We start from the raw sequence: 19,978 nt of genomic DNA on the forward strand, positions 1-19,978 counted from the left end.
CCCTACCACAGCTTGTTCTGTATTTGCTGCTAAAACCAACGTAAGTCCTGTTAAGCTAGCTGCCGTGCTGACTGCATCAGCTGCGTTGGCCCACCAAACAAGGCGGCCTCCTGCGGTGATTTGGAAATGGCTGCCTGTTGACTCAAAGGCAGGCAGCTAATATTCCACAGGGCTGCGAAAGACACAAAGTAGGGCACTGCAAATAGCTCCGTACCCTTGGCAGAGCAGACACGTATGGCAGATCATCATCCATGCGTTCACAGTACCTTGTACAACCCCCATGCTCCCAAATCTTATTGCCCTCCTGATGACTACAGGTATTCAGTCAACCTACAGCACTTAGCTCATGCCCATGCACACATCCATTGCAAATGCCATCCTTCACAGGGGGACACCTCATAGCATGTCCCCTTCTGCTGCTGGGTCGATCCAGGCTTTCTGCTCTCCCTGGCCCTTTCTTAAAACCTCGAGACACGCTGGCTTGGAGCAAGCTCTTCAGCTGTAGGTCATAGCAATTTCAGCCTCCCTGTGATTACTTAGGAAAGTCATTCTGGTGATGATGATTTTGGAAAGTGCACACCCCATGCATTCTTGGGGGTTTATTTCCATAGGAACTGCAGGAATTTCACTCCTCCTTGGCTTACAGGTCTCAAGTACATCAAGTGGCCATGGCAAACTCCTCATACCCCAGTGGTGACCGCAGGTATTGATCAGTCAACAACAAAATGCTTTGGTACTTACAAATAACCTTCATTTCCTTCCACCCTGCCTCTATTCTAAGTTATTCCCCCAAAGTCTAGTGGGGAGCTCAGAACACCTTGCAAGGTTGTCTGTCTATGTGCATTATTTATGAATTAAAGCTCAGCACAATTTACAACTCTCTAGCTGTCTTACTTCTGTAACTCCTCAGGGGCAAAGCCCAACGCTTACCAGCTGCCTGCACCCACCCCCAGATCACAACCAGCTCAGGGCTTGGAGCACATGTTGTGGGATCAGCCATAAAACATCTTACTGTGCAAGACAAATTTCAAACAAGGTGCGTTGGCACCGGAGCAGACGCACTTGAGCATCTGCGCAGCAGAGGTGGTGGGTTTGCTCTGCGGTGGGCATTGCTTGGTGGCTAAGAACAGCAGTGTTAGTGCTGGTTTGCATTTTCAGCTAGAAAAAAACAAGTGCTGGGCAGAACCATTCCCCAGCTCAGGCTGTAATGAAAGGCAAAAGCATTTCCAGAACTGACTGGTTTTGCGTGAGGCTAACACGTGTGCCACCACAGCAGATGAGACATGTGAGCTCACCAAGTTGACACGAGCAATTAGCATGCATGAGGCTCCTTCCACCTCCTAATTCACTCAGAATAATTCATTAGCAAAAAGTCCTCAGCAGCACCAGTCTGCTGACAGGTCCTCACTGTAGATGTGTCCTTTGATTTGCTTTAGAAGATAAATTGACCTGTGAAACTCCAGTCTAGCTCATGCTAATGAGTCTCTGTAGGGCCATTGTGAGAATTAATTTCTTTATCCAAGGATTTCTCCATAGTGCTCATCTCCTCGGCAGCTAGGCTGAAGAGACATAATAGCTCTAACACACTGGAAATACTAGATCAAATCACCCAACCCTGGAGGTGTCTATCCTACATCTGCTGTCTTGGGCTAAAGTCATTCTGGCTTGGAGTCTCCGTTTCCCACCTGTACAGCCAAGAGGACAAACACGTGTCCTCCTGCTCCAAGAGCTTCATAATCAGCAGTGTGAGAAGTGTTACACCAGCACCAGCAATTCCTGTCCATCTAATCAAGGGCTTCCTCACCCTTTTTTTTGCACCTTTAAAAGCAGCAGGCTAGCCTCTTTATTGCAGGGTTTTGCCATGGCTGTAGAAAAGAACTCTGCACTCTTTCTGAATTATGGTTTTTGAATACGGCCTCCTTGTTTCTGGCCATCTTCTATCAATAAACAGCCTTGAAATGTCTCTCTGCCCCCCAACTGCCCAGACACACTCCTGGCCTCTACAGAAGAGATGGTTAGCCCCAGTTGAACATCCTACCTAAATAACTCATGTTCTTGTCCCCTCTGAGAGTGGTCAGGGAGCCCAAAGCAATGCCACCAAGCAGAGATGTGCCCCCACATTAATGTCCCTCTCCTTTTCTTCCCCCACAGCTTGAAAGCTGTCCTGATGGGGAAGCCTCAGGACAACACAGTGGACTTGTCGGGCATCCCGCTGACACTGAAAGACCTGGACCGTGTCACGTCCTACCTCCAGCACAGCTCAGAGCACATCGACACGGTGGAGCTGTGCTTCACGGAGCTGACGGACGACATGCTGCTGCAGCTGCTGCCGGCGCTCTGTGTGCTGCCCCACCTCACCACCCTCTCCCTCAACGGCAACCGGCTCACCAAAGCCATCCTCCGAGACCTCACCGAAACCCTGAAGGACCCCAAGAAGTTCCCCAGCGTCACCTGGATCGACCTTGGCAACAACGTGGACATCTTCTCCTTGCCGCAACCCTTCTTGGTCAGCCTAAAGAGACGATGCCCAAAGCAAGGCAACTTGCCAACCATTCTGGAGTTCGGTGAGGGTCAGGTAAGCGATCTGGAGAGCCAAGATGGCCTGGCTGAGAGCCAGGAGGACCTGCGAGCTGGACCAGGCAAGACTGACAACATAGGCTTGCAGCAGACGGACAGAACAGTCGAGGCTGGGGAGCTCCCCGACTCGGAGCAAGGTGCTGCAACACCGCAGACATGATGTCCGGCTCTGCGGCTCTTGGGTGGGTGCGTTGAGCAAGGATGACTTAAAACTGAGACCTCAGCGCTGGAGGTCCTGGCAGAGGGTCGATTCACATGGTGGGATGCTTCGGGAGTCTGGACTGCTGCCTTCCTCCCGTATGATGAATGTCAACTTTTTTCTTTTCAAAGAACACATAAAGGTGATCGCATTGAATACTTGTATTTTATAAAAGCTGGCCAGGTATTTTTAAACATTAGTGACGTGCTATGCTTTTTAACCTCTCAAAAATGCATCTCCAAGGTGGTGTAATACGAGGCCCTTAGAAGAGCACAAAAGGGGAGAAGGTGCCCAGACTTTGCAGGGAAGGGCTCTCTTTCCTTAGCGCTGGATCTAGCCAGACTCCAGCTGCTCTCCCATTCACGATGGACAGACAGCAGTCACCCCAAAGAGGACTGCCGCTGAGATAAACCTTAAATCATCTCCAATCCTGACTTCAGGAGTTGCCGATGAATAGCATATCTGCTGAGATACAACAAAAGTCTGATCACACACTAACCGGGGGTGTTTCTCTTAATATTGTGAGCCAGCCCGAAGGGAGGGCTTTGCTTTCCTGGTGCGGAGCTAAATCCCAGCCTGCAGCGTGCCTGGACACAGCTCTCACCCTCCAGCCTTATCGAAATCAGGCTGGCACTTGTGCCTGCCCAGTATTTATTCAGATGTAAAATCCAGTTTCCCACCAGCCGTGCTGCTGTAGGAACTCCAGAGCTTTTAATGTGGTACCTGGAGCTTGCACCAGCGACGCTGAGGGTATTTGATCCATTTTGGGGAGCAATCCGCTAAATCTGGAGCCGGGGCTCAGCTCAGGTTCATTGCTGTTGCTGACAAAAGAGACCACAATACTGAAGGTTTATAAAAGAAAAAATAATCCTGGGGTTCATCCCTGTATCACTGCCACCGAGGGCTGGGCGGACACAGCCAGCTGGAGATTTAAAGCCTCAGAAAGGCTGTTGGGTCACTTGGCTGCGTCCATCGCCCCCCAGACCAGAAGTGCTTTGTTTCTAAAATGTTGTTTTGTTGTTTTTTTTTTCCCTAAGAGACATGGTTTTGATTATTTTTGATGGAAAATGGATCACCCCAGAGCAGCGGCACTGGAACATGCACTTTGGCTTTTGAACCAGAATTTCATTTGATCCTAAACCTGGGGGAGGGCAGGAAAGCGTGAAAAACTTCCTCTCCCGTACGTTCAAAGGACCAGACGTGACTCCCTTTGCTAAGAGGGAGCCCCTCTCTATCTGTTCAAAGCCCTTCCCCGACCAGCTTTACAGCATTGTTTTCCCGGCTCGCAGCAGTGACTCTCTGGCTTTGCTTTTTCTGGGTGCAAACGCAGTCAGACTTTTGGTCGTCTCTTTGGCTCTGTTCATTTAACATCACTGCACCGGGGAGCTTTTTCCAGAGGGGCTTCACGCTGTCGGTGGTTGTTTCTCCTCTGTATGCAAGTAGATAACTTAGAAGAAACTCCGCTACTCGTTTTAATACATTTGGCAACATTCAGTATGATTTGCATGTATCCAAGCCTTTTTTCCTTTTTTTTTTTAATGCTTTTTCCAACAGGCATGAAAAAACTTTGCAGTGAATAAACTGTTCTGTTTGAAATAAAGGAGCTATCCATACTCAAAAATAAATGACAATGTTTAATAAAGATCCAGCGTTGAATTTTTCCTCTGTACAGCTTGAATGTCCAGCTGGCAGCCCAGAGCACCCCAGCAAAAACTACCGACCGGAAGAGAAAGCAGGGCTACGCGCTGCAGGTCTGGGTTCTCCAGGGTGCTTAAAAAAAGGGTCTGCTGTAGCTGGTCGGAGAAATAAATAGCCCAGTTTATGGGCTGGATTGTGCAGGGTGGGCACAAGGTGGACGCAGAAGCTTCATAAAAGCAGCTGCTACGTTTTAAGTGTCACCGGTGTGCAAAACGAACATGGGAGAAAGAAAGGAATACTGAGAATGGCATACTGCTCCACAGGGTATTTCTCTCCAGTGTTACAGTCTCAGTGCACTGAAGGAAAGGGCTTTTTATGTGCAGCAAGGACTGGTTATATGATGTTTGTTCCAGCACCCAAACCATGGCAGGGGCTCACACAGGACATGGCAGCCAACGTGCTGGTGAGAGCAGGTTTGTCCTAACTCACAGGAGACCTTCCCTGCAGCACTCGGGGACGATTTCCACCATTACTACAACTTTAATAAGGTACCTTTAGTAGAGGTATAAATTAAGCAAGACATGATACACCAGGTTGGCCGGGTCTCAGCTGGATCCCTAACCATCAGCCCATCCTCAGGGAAGGCTGCACTTCTCCCCGTCCCCAGGAGCCACACGCAGGGGTCTCCTTGCCTGGGGCAGGCTGCGGGATGGAGCCTATGGCCCGCATGTTTTGTTTGTATGGAGAGGCTGACCGGCAGCACGTAGAGCCTGTGCCTACACCCAGGGCAGGCAATGAGACACAGGCACCAAATCCACTGTCACTACTTCATCTGCCATATGCACACGTTGTCCCGCTGTGCCAGCAATACATCCCTCATGGAGATTTGTTAACTCAACCTATGGGGATTTCATCAAGAACAAGATTTCTCCTTGCAAAAAAGAAACTCCAGCAATTTCTTCTATAAGAGGTCAGGCACTGGTTTGCTGTGTACCTCAGTACTCAGAACTGGGCTCCCCTCTTTCCTATGCACAGCTCATGCCCCCCTATCTGTTTAAAATATTTAAATCACAAGCTCCTTGCTGCAAGGTTTTTATTTTCTGCTAAGGATTTTCACAGTAGCCAGCTGTCCTGGACGTCAGCATCCGTCTGGACCCCCCTAGTTTGGCCATGCAAATTCATAAACCAGAGGCACTTTGCATTTAGAGCACTGCATCATTTATTGATGCTTTGCACACTCAATTCCCTCACCGACACAAACCACTCAGGAGGTTGCTCCTGCCACATTTCCCCTCCAGCTGAGCTTCTACCTGCTGTGAAACACATTAATCAACTGGGAGATATTTTGCATCTATCAGGCTCTTTCTGCAAGGGGCTACCAGCAGCCCACCAGCTCAACTTTCAGCCACAGAGGGCTAAATGCAAGGCTCTGTGCCCAATGCTGCCACAGATTTGCTGCAAATTGGGAACACCTCATCCCAGACATCCCCCTCTGCTGTGAAACACTGCGGTTTGGTCCCTCGCATGACCGTCCAGGACCGCGCTGCAAAGGACAAGCCTCCAGAGAAAGACCCCACGTCCCCAGCCCTTCGCCCCGTGCAGACTTGCACCGCTTGAGCTAGCTCTGCTCCACTGGTACAGACAGGCTGTGCCAGTATCTCTGTGTCCAGTGAGGATGTAGCCCTTCTGAGAAAGGGAAATGACTAGAAAGGGCCTTTTATCGATATTTTTGTGCATGCTGAAGCTTGCACCAAATTACTGACTTTCATAGGAAAAGGAAAAAAACCAGCTCCAGTAGAGACCATTACTCAGTTATAAAAACACGAGGGCTTTAGCTAATCACTCTCTTCCTCGCAGTGTGGATTAGGTCGATTAGCCATTTATTGCACTTCAGGATGACAATGATCCTGTGGGCTCAGTAAAGCGGGCTTTTTTTTTTTTTAAGAAAGCAGAATGAGATTGCTTCCCTTCCCAGCCCATCAGCATCAAAACAAGCTTGGAGCTCACTCCATATGTAATCAATGTTCCCTGTGCTAACTGGGCTACTTGTTCTGGTCAGAAGCTTTAAATGGCCCTAGAAGAAGGATTTGAGTACTGAAAATCACTGCTGTTAGAATATTAGAGCTGATTGAGGTCATTTGCTGTCAAAGAGGGGAGGAAATGTCCACCATAAAATATAGAAGTCCATAAAACATCCAAGCCCAGTTTGGTTAGTTATCTCCACCAGCACCACCATGAAAGAAACCAGTCTGTGGGAGAGGATTTATGCCTTCAGAAACAAAAATGTAATTGGAAATCATTCTGCACAGATTGAAGAGCCCACACAGAAGGGAATCAAAACAGTAGGCGAGGAACAAGAGAGGCATGAAAGGGCTGATGCCACATGCTCCGGAGGGCTCGTTCCAGCTGGGTTACCTCGGAAGAGTTTGCACAAGCCCCATTTGGTTTTTGAAGGTGATTATTCATTTAAAATGAGGGTTATGTTCCTGGGGGAGTTGGGGGCAGGCAAGAGGGTTGGTGATGGTCACCCCCAAGCAGGGACTGTGCTGGAAAGCCAGGAAGCCACAGAAAGCACTGCTGAGGACATGAAGAAGCTCAAAACCACTTTGGCCAAAAGCATTTGCACCAGTCCTTCGGAGAGGAGCAGAAGACTGCAAACGCCTACCCAAAACTGCCCAAACGCCCACGCAAAACTGCTGCGGAGGAGAGGCGAACGCGTGACCCAAGGGACTAAAGGGACACAGGGGGAGGCAGCAGCGGCTGAGCCGGGGAGAGGGCTGCCCCAGCAATGAAACCACAGCGGGTTATCACTGCAACTGACTTCGCACTCGGGCACAAACGTTTTGGTGCTTTCCTATGGTTCAGCACACCTCGGGTCAGCAGCGGGAGAGGAGGCAGCTCCTGAGCTTGTGCAGGGGCCACTCGTGTCCTCACAAACACAAAGGCTCCCATGGTCCTTTAACCGGGAGCACGTCGCCGGTAGCTGCTATTGCCAAGGAAACCGATTGACCTTATTAGCAGTATTCATGTATTAATGCTTATGAGGAAGGGAAAAAACAACTAACCTAACAACCTCTCCAGTGTAATGTACCGAGGTGAGCAACAGATTTAATCTCTTCCCAACCTCTTTGGTATGCAGATGTCGTCCTGGAAACATAGTGCAGTGATCCCACTCTTCCTTCATGCCAGGGGCAGTTGAGTTTTTATCTGCCTGGGGGCCGTATTCCACCAGCAGATTACACACAGCAAGAGATGATGATCTTTCCAGCTCTATTAAATGTCTTTAGCATTAAATTCTGAAGGACAAATAGGAAACCAGATCCGTCACTCACAGTCCTCTGACAGCCTCCAGCGATGCGAGTCTCACCGCTTCATACAAGCGGGCCCCCCATCTTCAAGAAATATTCTCAAATGCTCAACAGCCATAAGCAAAAGAGCTGATGACCCTGCAATACCAGAACCTGCTGGGCTTTGGAGATTCAGCCTTTCCTTTCCATGCCTTGGGGGAATAGAGGTCCTCTAAGATGATGAGGATCGCTCCCCTCCCTTGCAGTGATTGCACACTTTCAAGACAGGGGTTTGCACACACCCAGGCAGCACATCGTGACTGCTACTTATCACACAAAGCGAGCCAAAAAATAAGAAATACAACAAGTTTGGGTCCTACTGTGTATTTGCACGTGTGTGGTCAAGGACAGCTTGTCTGGGGGGAATACAAAGAAAGGAGCAAACACCATCTACCTGCTTTCAGCCCAGTGCCATAGCCTGGGCAACACCATGCTGAGCTACAAACCCCACAAACTTTATCATAAACGCAAATATCTGCAGCTAGTGACTGCTTGCAGGCAGGAAAGTTCCCAGCTGGGAGATGGGCAGAAGAGACAAGGGGAAATTTTAGTGCAGGGCTGGCTGCGAGGCTGCCCACTTATTTCACCCCACTGCAATCCACGCTCTGCTTGCGCCAGAAAAGCTCCTCCAAATCCACACAGGTGAAATCCCTTCCCCACCGGGACCAAACCCTGGGAGGGATTGAAGCCCCTCTCCCTGATGCATACAGCCCAACGCAGCCTTTGCTCTCGCATTCTCTCCCATTTTACTTACACCCATCACATCCACCTTTAGGAAAAATCATCTTTTTTTTCTTCCTCATCCTTCCTGTTCTTTATTCAGAGGAAAAACTGAACACCAGGTACACAGGAAGGTGTCTGGGCAGGGCAGGCAAACGGTTTTGTCTGCACTTGCTAAAGAACTGGGGTTTCCCCGATGCAGCCTCCTCTCTGCCTTAGCAAAACCCAACTTGAATTGTATTTATTTTCATTCCCTTCCAAGCTTTAAGAAAGAAATATATATTTGTAGGGCTGCAGCGCGTGGAGGATTTCCCGTGTGCTCCCCGGGAACGCACAGCACTGCAGGGGAGAACTGAAATAGTAATTAAACTGAAATAGTAATTAAAGTGGTGGGTACAGGCTGGTTTTTTCCTTACATCTGTATTTTGCAGCCTCTGGGTTGTAAAGAAGCAGGTTCATAGGAAATGGCTGTTTATGGGGAATGGGCGAATGAAAAATAATCACAACTGCTGCAAAAGAAGGTAGGCTTTCAATGTGAAAAACATGTTTTTCAAACAAGAAAAAGCTGACCTAGTTGAAAACCCAGAGAGCAGCACGTTGGCTGACTTCTATCGCCGTTACAAATATTTATTGGAAAATGCAGTGCCTGGGGAGCGTGAAGAGTGCTTCCGCAGGAACCAAGGAGGATTCCTACCCTTGTCATGGTAGGTGTCTACTGAGCACCCTCCTCAGCGGACGCTGCTGTTCCCGGGTGCGGATGCAAACAAACCCTTGAAGGCAGGAGCGTGGCGAGCTGCCCAGAGCGGAGCTACATCAACATCTCAATGGAAATCCCAGTATTCAAAATGTAGGAACGCTGGGCTGCCATTTTCCTGAGCAGACAGGTCCAGAGGAGAGCCACCAGCCCTACGTACGCCCCAGAGCCTCTCCTTCCAAAATCATGAGTCAGGCCGCAGGCAAAATCAGGCCTTTTCCACCTAAAACATAACTCAACAGCTGGGGAGCGCTTTCGAAGGCTGTGAGCCAGGCCATAACAAAACCTATGTGAACACCCTGGTTATTGCGAGGAAAATACACTCTTGCGAGAGCGCTTCAGCTGCAGCTGGTTAAATAGAGAAGAAACCAGTAGGAGCAAAGGAGGACACTTGCAGGATGTGGTTTTCCCACGGAAAGGTGACTCTGATGGGGTTGCAATGCAGGACACAAAAAGGGAGAAGGTTGAGATCTGGGCAAATCTCACCCACAATATCTGGGATTAAAAAACTATCTGCATAAAAACCCAGGAGGAGGTTAGGCTAAAACTTGCAGCTGCTCCCATGCTACCTGAAGCCTGGTATTTTTTTCCCTTCCTAATAGAAGAAAAAGTCCTGGCTAGGGGAATCTTTTGCATTATTTATTGGCAGCTCATGCTGGTGTGTTTAACGCTGGTCCTGGAGAAAGCAAATAGTCTGCTCCAGCTCAGCTGATAGAGGAAAACGTATACAGTGGCATCTGGAAAAGCAACTAAGTACTATCCCTCAAGGACTACCTGTTTTACATACAAAACACTGAGCAAGCACAGTTAGAAACCAGAGGGGCTTTAGCTCTTGCTGATCAAGGAGCCCTGAACCACAATTACACTGCAGTTCAGATGCGTGCAGTTCTTGTTGGAATCATTTTCCTTGCTGGAGCAATAAGGCCAATGCCAAAATACTTCAGGGCCCCGGACAAAGGTGCCAGACAGCAAGTACTGAGCACTGGGGAGGACCAGCCTCCCCTGACCAGGGATGGATGGGTCAGGCCACCCTCCCCTTCCAGCCCATCAATTATCTCCTACATTTCAGTGAGCAAATATTCCACCCAACTGTGAAATTTCCCCTTTACTAGAACCACAATTTAAAAAAAAAAAAAAAGGATGTATCCTATTGTTTTGATGCTTATGACAACGCTACAGGCATTGGCCAGGCTCAGGGCTCTCTTGCAGCAGACGCTGTACAAACACGACAGCCCCTGCCTGCCGTCTGCCCCGACCACGGGCAGCGCAGCATCCTTCCACCACCCACTCAAAGCTAACCACCAGCAAAAGTGACTCCCGAGTGACTTCTTGAAATAAGATGGATTTGAAGACCAGTTTTCCTAAACCGTCAGGATTAATACTGGCTTTGGAAACATCTCGCAGATTCTGCTATGCAATCCATGTGCCCTGCCCTAGTAAGAGCATCGAGGGAAAGCCTGCAAGGCTCGCTTAGCAGCTCTCAGCCTCCGAGTATTGAGTTGGCAGATCAGCCTTCAGAGGTCACAGCTAAATTGAGTAGATTTCATTGATTGCGCCATTAATTGCCTGCCAAGCAGAAAGCTGCTGCATGATGGAAGACCGGTTAATTTACAACAGACCACATGTAGGAAGCTTTATCACAGAGAAAGGCAGCAGCAGTTGGCCAGGCTGTAGCAACTACTGCTCTTCTGCTACCTGGTGAGATGGTCGAGCTTATAACCAAACTTACTGACCTCCTTTTTCAGACGTTACAATAATCAACGTCTCCAAGCAACATCGTAAAAGAATGACAAAAAAAGAACTGTACATCCAAAATACGTGATTTATATTGAGCTGAAGGCTTGCTGGAAATAAAATGTGGATGTTAGCTTATTTCTTTGAGCAGCCATAATCACTAAGCTGGCAGGGAAAGAAAGCATTCAATCTATTTTGCTTGTGCATTACCATTAACAAATGTTAGCGCAGAATTTGTTCACAAGGACAAACTGCAAGAGCTTTGCTAACTGGAAAGGACGGGAGGAACCCTGGATCCCAAGCTGACACCACAGGACAGGTATTTAGGAATACAGTGCCAACTTTTTGCATGAAAACTGCATAAGCCCGTGGCTCGATTACTCCTGATCGATGGGGAATTGGAGACGCTTTGTTTATAGTCCCTTCTGGCAGTTCTGGGCTTGCTTTTTCTGCCTTCTCTTCTGTAAATATGCAGAGGAGACAGCTGTTTTTACCTTTGGCTTAGTTTATGGTTTTACATAAAATTGAAGGCCTGATTTAATAGAGTCAGAAAAGATGCAATCTGCTCATCACCACCTTTAATTATTTGTGCAGATTTCTAAATTCATTCCCCAGGTTTTCTGCCTCCTAATAGCTTCTTGGTTCTGTGACTTCTGTGCCATCTTTCATTCTTCTTTGCTATTTTATTAATTCAATCTGAGGAGAAAATAAACCTGTGGAGCCTCTATAGCATCCTTCAAGAAGGGTTTGCTGAGCTGCATCTGGCAGGTTTGGCTGAGCAATCAGTTGCCAGCTGTCCTGGTTTCAGCTGAGATAGAGTTAATTTTCTTTAGAGTGGCTGGTATGGGGCTATGTTTTGGATTTGTGCTGAAAACAGTGTTGATAATACAGAGATGTTTTAGTTGTTGCTGCACTAGTCAAGGACTTTTCAGCTTCCCATGCTCTGCCAGGTGCAGAAGAAGCTGGGAGGGGACACAGCCAGGATAGTTGATCCAAACTGACCAAAGGGCTATTCCATACCACATGACATCATGCTCAGTATATAAAGCTGGGGAAGAAGAAGGAAGGGGGGACATTTGGAGTGATGGCGTTTGTCTTCCCAAGTAACCATTACGCATGATGGAGCCCTGCTTTCCTGGAGATGGCTGAACACCTGCCTGCCCATGGGAAGTAGTGAAGGAATTCCTTGCTTTGCTTTGCTTGCGTGCACGGCTTTTGCTTTCCCTATTAAACTGTCTTTATCTCAACCCTCGAGTTTTCTTACTTTTGCTCTTCCGATTCTCTCCCCCATCCCACCAGGGGGGAGTGAGCGAGCGGCTGCGTGGTGCTTAGTTGCTGGCTGGGGCTAAACCACGACACCAGCACAGCTCTCCAGTAAGCCTGTTGCATGCTGCATCCCTCCGTGAGTTGTTAGCGGAAGCAGAAATAGCATTTGAGGTTTAGAAAAGAGAAGCAGAGGGCCACTGCCTTGCACTGTGCCAAGAAGAGGAGAAAAATCAATATATAACTCACTGAAGATTTGGCCCATGCATTTATCACTGGTTTTTTTGAGGTGAGGCTGCTCTGTTTCTGGCTCTCCCAACGGCTCACTGTGTTACCTGTCAGTTGTGTCCTTCCCCAGGGCAAACCAGAGCTCCCCTGGGTTTGTGCAAGCCTTTGCGGAGGTGCTCTGTGATGAGCATTTTGCATTGCAAGCAGCAGCCAAAGGTCTCCGCCAGCAGCAGGACCACAAGCAATGCTGATAGATGTGCTCACCACAACGTGAAGATCACGGCTACATGATTAGACCTCAAAGCACCTTATTACAGGCGTGCCTGTCCTACAGGTGTAAGCTCCTGGAGTAGATATACAGAGACTCAGATATAGATGGAAAACTACAAGAATTTCTATGGAAAACTACAGGATAAAGGAAGGAACATTGACTATAACATATGGAAAATCCAGCTACATCACACATCACCATGGGAATGAGCCTCCCTTTTCCTCTTTTGCAGCTGCCTCTTGTCTTGCTACTACCTCCAGGTAAGACCTGCAATTCCAGCTGGCCTTATATTTCATTTATATAAGGTGGCAGTAAAGAATTGCTCTCCAAGTACCATGTGCATCATGCTCCGGGTACATACTAACCTGGCTGTTATCAAACAAACTCCTATTGAATCCTGCACATAGAGACGCAGGCAGAAAATCTCAGAGGGGGACAGATTTTCAAAGACACAAAATAAAAGGCATCTGCTTCAGACTGCGTGCCTCCACACATCGCTTTCCAATAGGAGGACATCACCACCATTACTTTTTTGTTTTATTTCATCTCCTTCACTGTATACACCTGCTTGTTAAATTATGAATTTAAAGGCTAAGTATTTTTCCAACTGCTCTGGGGGAAGCTGTGCTTTCTTGCAAGCTCAGAACTCCCCTCCACCACATGCACTGGAAACAGCTTTGCACAGAGCTGCAGGCTAAAATGCAAAACTTCGCCTGCCTTTGTGCCCCTCATGTGCCTCCCTTTGCCAAGAAAACCTGCCAACTATGTTCAGGCTCTTTGCAAGAGATGGAAAGAAAAAGATAATTAGGCAAATTATAAGGGGGAGATTTTCAAAAGAACAAAGCACCTACTTCTCCCTTCCAAGCAGCTGAAGAAGAGAGGCTTTGCAAGCGTGCTTAAAGCCAACTGGGTGATACGCATTTTCCCAACAACTGGCAAAAGTTACTGTAAAAATCACTCCATTGTTCATCCAGGAAAAAAAACCAAACAAACAAAAAACAAAACACAAACCAGCAGAACAGCTTAAAGCATTGCAACACTTGGGAGATACGAGCTGTATTTCATTACTGCTCATTTCTAGAGCGTAGGTCCAACCCTCAGCTCACATCAGCGGTACGTCAGGCCCATTCGGTAAATTGGCAGCACAGGAAGATGTTTGCAAGGCGCTAAATGAACCCAGTCCCCAGCGTTGCTGGGAGAAAACCCAGCTTCCCACCTCAGAGGCAGTTAAACCCAGTCTTCTGCACATCTCTTGCTGAAGTCGTCCTCGTTCTAGCTCATTAACCTGAGTGGATATTGCTTCTTTAAGCGATAATACTCATTAGGAAGTGGTAAAAGGCAAGAGCTATTTTCCCCACACCTACGCAACACGCAGTACACACGCGCAGCAGAACTGCAGCTTTAATTTAGGTGGTGCTTTTCATATAAACCACGTCTTGCAGCTGATCTTAGCAGCTCAGGTTTGCATCTCAGCAAAATTACTCATCTGATGGGCAAAGTCTGCTCCACTCCACGTGGGCCACCCCTCATTTAAAAGTTAATTCCACACAAATTCAGCACAGCTCACGTGAAAGGGATTAAACCAGCATTCTCTGATGATAACTGCCAAGCAAGAGTCAAGCAATTGGTAAGACCTGATAGGAAATAAGCTCCGGACCAGGGCATTTCTGAAGCAGTGCCACGTGCTCACAACAAAACATCACCTGTGCTGTACAACTCTTACATATTTAAGTGTCTAGAGGTCTCTATTATCTTGTCCTTATTTTGTGTTCCTCCAAATCATCCATTTCTTTTCCCTTTCCCTCCTAGCCCACCAAAACTTCTTCCCAAGTAACAGACACTAACAGCCTCCTCTTGAAATCCTTCTGTACACCAGGATCAGTATTTTCCCATGACCACCAATTATTTCCTTCTCCCTCCTTAATTTCGAGGAAAATCTGAAGGGTGTGATTAGACACCAGCTTCTCTGGGAAACCATAATTTTTCCTACCTGCTTTAATTTCCTCTTCTAATGGATGTAGGTACCACCTCTTCTTTGTCTTGCAAGTGTGACCTTCTGCCTGCTAGTCTACAAGTTCAAAGGCTTCTTGCTTAATCATTGATCAGAAATGCAGCTTTTCCTCCTCGCCTACCTCCAAAACCACCCAGCACTGCCCAGAAGTTTGCTGTTTCATCCTTGGAGCTTGCCACTCTGTGAGCAGCAGGAGAAATTAGAGGGGAAGGGGATCCCAAAATCCTTGCCCTGTGCCTGAGCTATCAGGGGGAACGTTAAATGGGGTTGGATGTTTAAAAGGAAATGGAGGTAAACAGCCTCACCTGGGGCCCCAGCGAGCACCAGCTATTTAATCACTAAGGGTCAGCAAATGTCCTGACCTCAAGCCAAGCCCTGCATCAGTCTGCAAGCAGCCTCCAGCCTTTTAATAAGATTATTCAAGCTCTAACATCGTTCAACACAGATTGGGCCACCCCTTCTTGCAACGACCTTGCTTTTTAAGAGGTGATCAGATTATCAGGGGCTGTAGGGGGGGATGAGGGAAATTGCCAGACTGATTGGATGCAGTTTTAATCCCTCAGATCAGGAAGACCTGCCTGTGAAGGATGAACCCACGAGCTTTGCTGGAAAAGTCTCTGCTGCATCCAACTGTGTAAATCTTACTTTGTATTTACAGTTCTGCACAAATATCCTCTCTGAACTGACCAAAAATCTGCACCCACAGCAACTGGGCTCCTTAACGTGCTCTGCAGAGGTGCTAAGGAGGGAAAAAGTTTCCCCAAGTACAGTATAACTTTACTGCCGCTTTCTACTTTCTTTTTATCTGTTTCCTCTAACTTCCACAATCTCCAATTTCCTCTGTGTACTTTACGTGTCTTTTGCAGCATCCCATCTGCAAACCCAAAGACCTTAGCTTGCTGCTTGCTTGACGAGAGGAGTTTCCCTGGAAGCAGAGCAGCCTTCTCCACCTTCCTCTGTACCAGAACCTCTCTCCGAAGACACAAGCTAACAAGTTTTAAACAACCACTAGAGAAACGGACCCCAAAAATGGGCTGAACTTTACCAACAGCCACCCAGAGCAGGGGCAGCCGTCAGAGCAGAGCTGTCCCTTCATCCGTGTGAGCAGCTCCAGGTATTTCCCCAGTTCTTCAAACAATTTTGGTGTCACTGCTGTTACCTCAGTCCTTCTCTCCTCCCCAAAACCCTTCTTCTTCCTCAGCTTTAGCCTCCAAGCTGCTGAGATGCTGCCAAGTGACACAGTATTGCTGTCATCTCCAAAGACCTTTTTGAAGCTTAAAAGCAGTAGCTTTGAAATACTTTCTCCTTGATGTGGTCTCCCATTTTGGACTACCAAACAGCCTGGCGCTGACACAAAAGCTTTATATTGCCTCCTGCAAACACAGAGCATCTTCCTCCCCCAGTACGGAAGCGTACAGGCTGGTTTAGGGAGATGACTGGATACACATTAAATCGAATGCAAAGCGCACGTACCTTGGCACAGCGTCTTCCCATTACCTTCCGAAATCACCGTGCATTTCAAAGCTCCCAGTTCACACCTTGCTTTGAAACAATTCTCATCATCCTCACAGCAGGTATCCTATGCATTTCACATCCCGAGGAGCACTCGGCACAAAGATTTTATTATTTACTGCTATAGTCGAAGGTAATAAATACTTGATTTGACACAGTTAAGTAAAATTGCTTTATCCAACAACTGACCAAATTGGCCTTCCCTTTACTCGCTCACCCCAGCGAGGCTCTGATCTCTGGTTTCTTCGTCCGTAATGAGGAGGTAATACGGCTTCACAGGAACGCTGGCACACCATTTCGAGATTATCTGATGGGGGCACAAGAGACGTAAAGCATTATATCAGGCCTTTCATCTGCTGTCATTGTGGGTCATGTTAAACGACTGGACATGTTCATAGAGCAGCTGAACACCAGTATTGTATTTGCTGTCAGATAAGGGCTGTGATAACCTAATGACTATAGGAAGTATTCTATACCACTAGTATCTTGACCCAGGTATTTATTAATAAAGTTTAAGCTGTTCAGGAAAATTTATTATCTAGCTGATAAGCTTCGATTTTGCCTCTTAGCTAGGAAGTTTGTCTCTGAATGTGCTATCAAACCTCACACCTATTCCACCGTTCAGATAATAACGGCACCCAGTACCAACACAAACAAACCATCAAATGCAGCTAGCACGCGTACAGAATACAAGAAAAATGAAGACAACCAAACCTGAAGAAGCTATCCTCCTACAGGATCTGGAAAACCACAAGCAAGGAAGTAATTCAAAAATCTAGAAAATAAATTAAAATTCTAAAAAAACCCACAAGGACAGCCCACCAGAAAGCCATAGGCAGCTTTAGAAATACAGATCATTATTTCATTTGTTTAGAGAGTTCACATTGCAGCTGTGCTATGCAATTATTTTTACAACAACCATTACAAAGAAAAACCCTCATACGAAAAAAAATCTAAGTATTGACTTGCAAAACCTAACAGGAGTCTAACAAAAAAAAAAAGCACGTACAGGAAAGGTCTTAATTATTGGAGATGAAACTTCTAACATTTCAAGTTGATTAAAACAGCAGGGATTTCAAATTCAGTCTCCATTGCATAAATGATTTTCTCATTTGTATTTTGTTCAGGTTTTACAGTTCCACACACAGGTGCTGTGCTGCGAGGTGTTTATTGACTTCAGCTGAGCCGAAGCTCAACACCCACCACCAAGGAGACACAGCAGGGCTTTGCTGCGTTAGTCGCAGGCTTTAGCAAGCAGCCGGGCTTGCAAGTCCTGAGGCTGCGTGCATTTGAGTGAAAGGTAATGAAGGGCAAGTAATTCTTCATGTAGTTTTTATTTTTCATTCATTTTTATTTTTACTGAAGAAAACTAAATTTTAATGCCTTTGGCTCCTCATCACGCTGTTTATTCACACACTCTTTGTGTCACTGCTGTCTGCTTAGACCAGAAACGCTTTGGGGCTGGGACCATTGGGACCATTACTCTAACAGGTTTGCATAGCGTCAAAGAAAATGGAGGCTCAGCCTTTGCTGGTCCTACACTAAGAAACATTATTAACAGGCAATTAAACAGTGATATTTTCACTGTGCAGGGGATTCTCTGCATGTTAACGAAAGCTGCAAATCTTCTTAGCCAGCCAGGAAGGAAACAGCAGTAAAACCATGTTTCCCCAAACAAGCATCTTCCAAGGTTGCAAAATCTCTTTCTCTACAATAAATGTTCTGAACTTGATTGCTGCACCATCTTGTGGGCTCGAGCGTTGGGAGGTGAAACAGGGCAAATGCTATTCTCCCTCTTCCTGAATTAGAGTACAGGAGCACAAAATGCTTACTGTTTTTTAAATATGTCCTCCTTGCATGCTCTAAATCAAATGCCACCTGTTAAATTCTCACAAGTTTAAGCAGTATTATGAGTGGTTCGTAACATTTGGGCTAAAATTGATTTTAAGCATAAAATTGAGATGCTAAATTACATGAACTGACAAAATAAGGTGCATGTTCGTCCTACGAGACCACTAAAGGATGCGTCAACCTTGTCCTTCTTTACAGGAACACGTGAAACGTGATAAAGTTTTGGCAGCACAAAGTCAATCAGGTCTAGGAATATTGCGGAGCCTGAGCCCTGGGTGAGCGTGAGAAAGGCCAAACACCCCCCAGCTATTTTGAGCCTTCCCTCTTTGCTCAGAGCAACTTGAGAGTCGCTGCCTGTAGCATCTGAGAAATTAGACAAAGCATTTGCTAATGTGGCAGTTGGAAGAAAACAAACCCATAAATTTTCCTAATATCATCTTAGTTGTTCCTTGCTAGAAGACAGCAGCTCCTTTGACAGTGCCTTGCTTTTCTTTCACTAATTTGAAATGAGGGAGAGTTGAAAAATTAACTGCTCTTCCATCTGCCTTCAAGAGAAGAGGAGTGAAGCTTCACAATTCAGGACCTATTTCATTCTGAGAAGGTAAAATATGCAGTATATCCCTGCCTCCCTTCTCATTAAGTGGATATAGCCAGCTAAAACTGATTCCGCTGAAACTGCAGCTACCAAGCCAAGAAAGAACACATCTTTACATTTCAGTTAATAGCTGGGACATATTAATTATAGTAATTTATGGTTTTGCATGAGTGATTATTTTAATGCTGATGCAGATACGATTGCTTTATAATACTAATCAAGAAATAATGATGATAACCAGCATTTATATGAAACGTGAAGCTTGTGATTTACAAAAAGGAAACGGAGTACTTGCAAGACAGCCATTTCCCCAGGTTAATTCTCTTCCCCCGGTGACACGAGCCACACCACACTTACATTCCTGCCCTTCATCGTTTTCATGCAACACTGGAAAGAAGGGATGAAACCAATGCCCCTTCCCTGGCACAAGCAAGGAAACCATTTGCACAGCATCCCATTCCAATTCATTCTACCTCAAGCATGACATGCCATGAGCTGCCTGCAGTCCCTGCCTCTTACCATAGGCACACGACAGATTCCCTCTGTACTAACGGAGATTACAGGTCAGTCCCATCCCATCTTTAGTGCCCTATACAAAAAGGAGCCTGAGGATTTGAGTCGTTACTACTAAATGCAGATTCACATCACAGAAGTGATTTTTGCAGCTGGCATCCTCTACACCATCTCGGTACAGAAGGAAAGACGCGGATGGGAAGGCCATTACCCAGAGCAGCCCCTCTCCCTCAGGTCAGCAGTCGCAGCACGTATTTTGTGGATAATACATAATCACTGTGTTTTCTCTCACAAATGAATTACTACATGACATTGCCATCTCTCTTATTGCTAAAAGCTGGCACTCAGCCATTCTTAGCTTCACTGCGTAAGATATTTTTCTTTCTGCTTTAATCCCTTCATCTATTTTAGATTTATCCGTGGTTGTTGGCTGTTGTTAAGTGCCAGGGACTCCTGCCAGCTGTTCTCTTAAACCTTTAGAAAATCCAAAATAATTATATTTTAAAATCAGGATATTTTTTTTCTGTTGCTTATTCCTCAACACTGTAAAGTTGATGTGCTCCAAATGTAATCAAAAGAGAATTTTATTTCCCATCCCCCCAAGCACTGTAAGATAAATAGTAAGATTATATATGCTCCCATGTAAGATCACAGTAATGTTTAGACACCTGTTTTGTTCAAAAGGCACCATATTCTAATAGCAGTAACATTCATTCATCTTAGCAAAACCCAGCCTGTTAGAGGATCCCTGCTGAGGAACTTTGT

General features: G+C 46.5%; 1 protein-coding gene across 1 annotated transcript in view; it reads left to right on the forward strand.

Annotated features, from left to right (window-relative positions):
- The window catches only part of LRRC75A (leucine rich repeat containing 75A), a 97,976-nt gene extending 93,579 nt beyond the window's left edge, over nucleotides 1-4,397 (forward strand). Inside the window, exon 4 of the mRNA XM_072882497.1 lies at nucleotides 2,152-4,397. Coding sequence (XP_072738598.1) covers nucleotides 2,152-2,737 — 586 coding nt within the window. The 3' untranslated portion in view covers nucleotides 2,738-4,397. The remainder of the gene's footprint in view (nucleotides 1-2,151) is intronic.
- Nucleotides 4,398-19,978: the final 15,581 nt, after the last annotated feature.

This window comes from Ciconia boyciana, chromosome 17 (assembly GCF_034638445.1).
Source record: "Ciconia boyciana chromosome 17, ASM3463844v1, whole genome shotgun sequence".
Lineage (NCBI taxonomy): Eukaryota > Metazoa > Chordata > Aves > Ciconiiformes > Ciconiidae > Ciconia > Ciconia boyciana.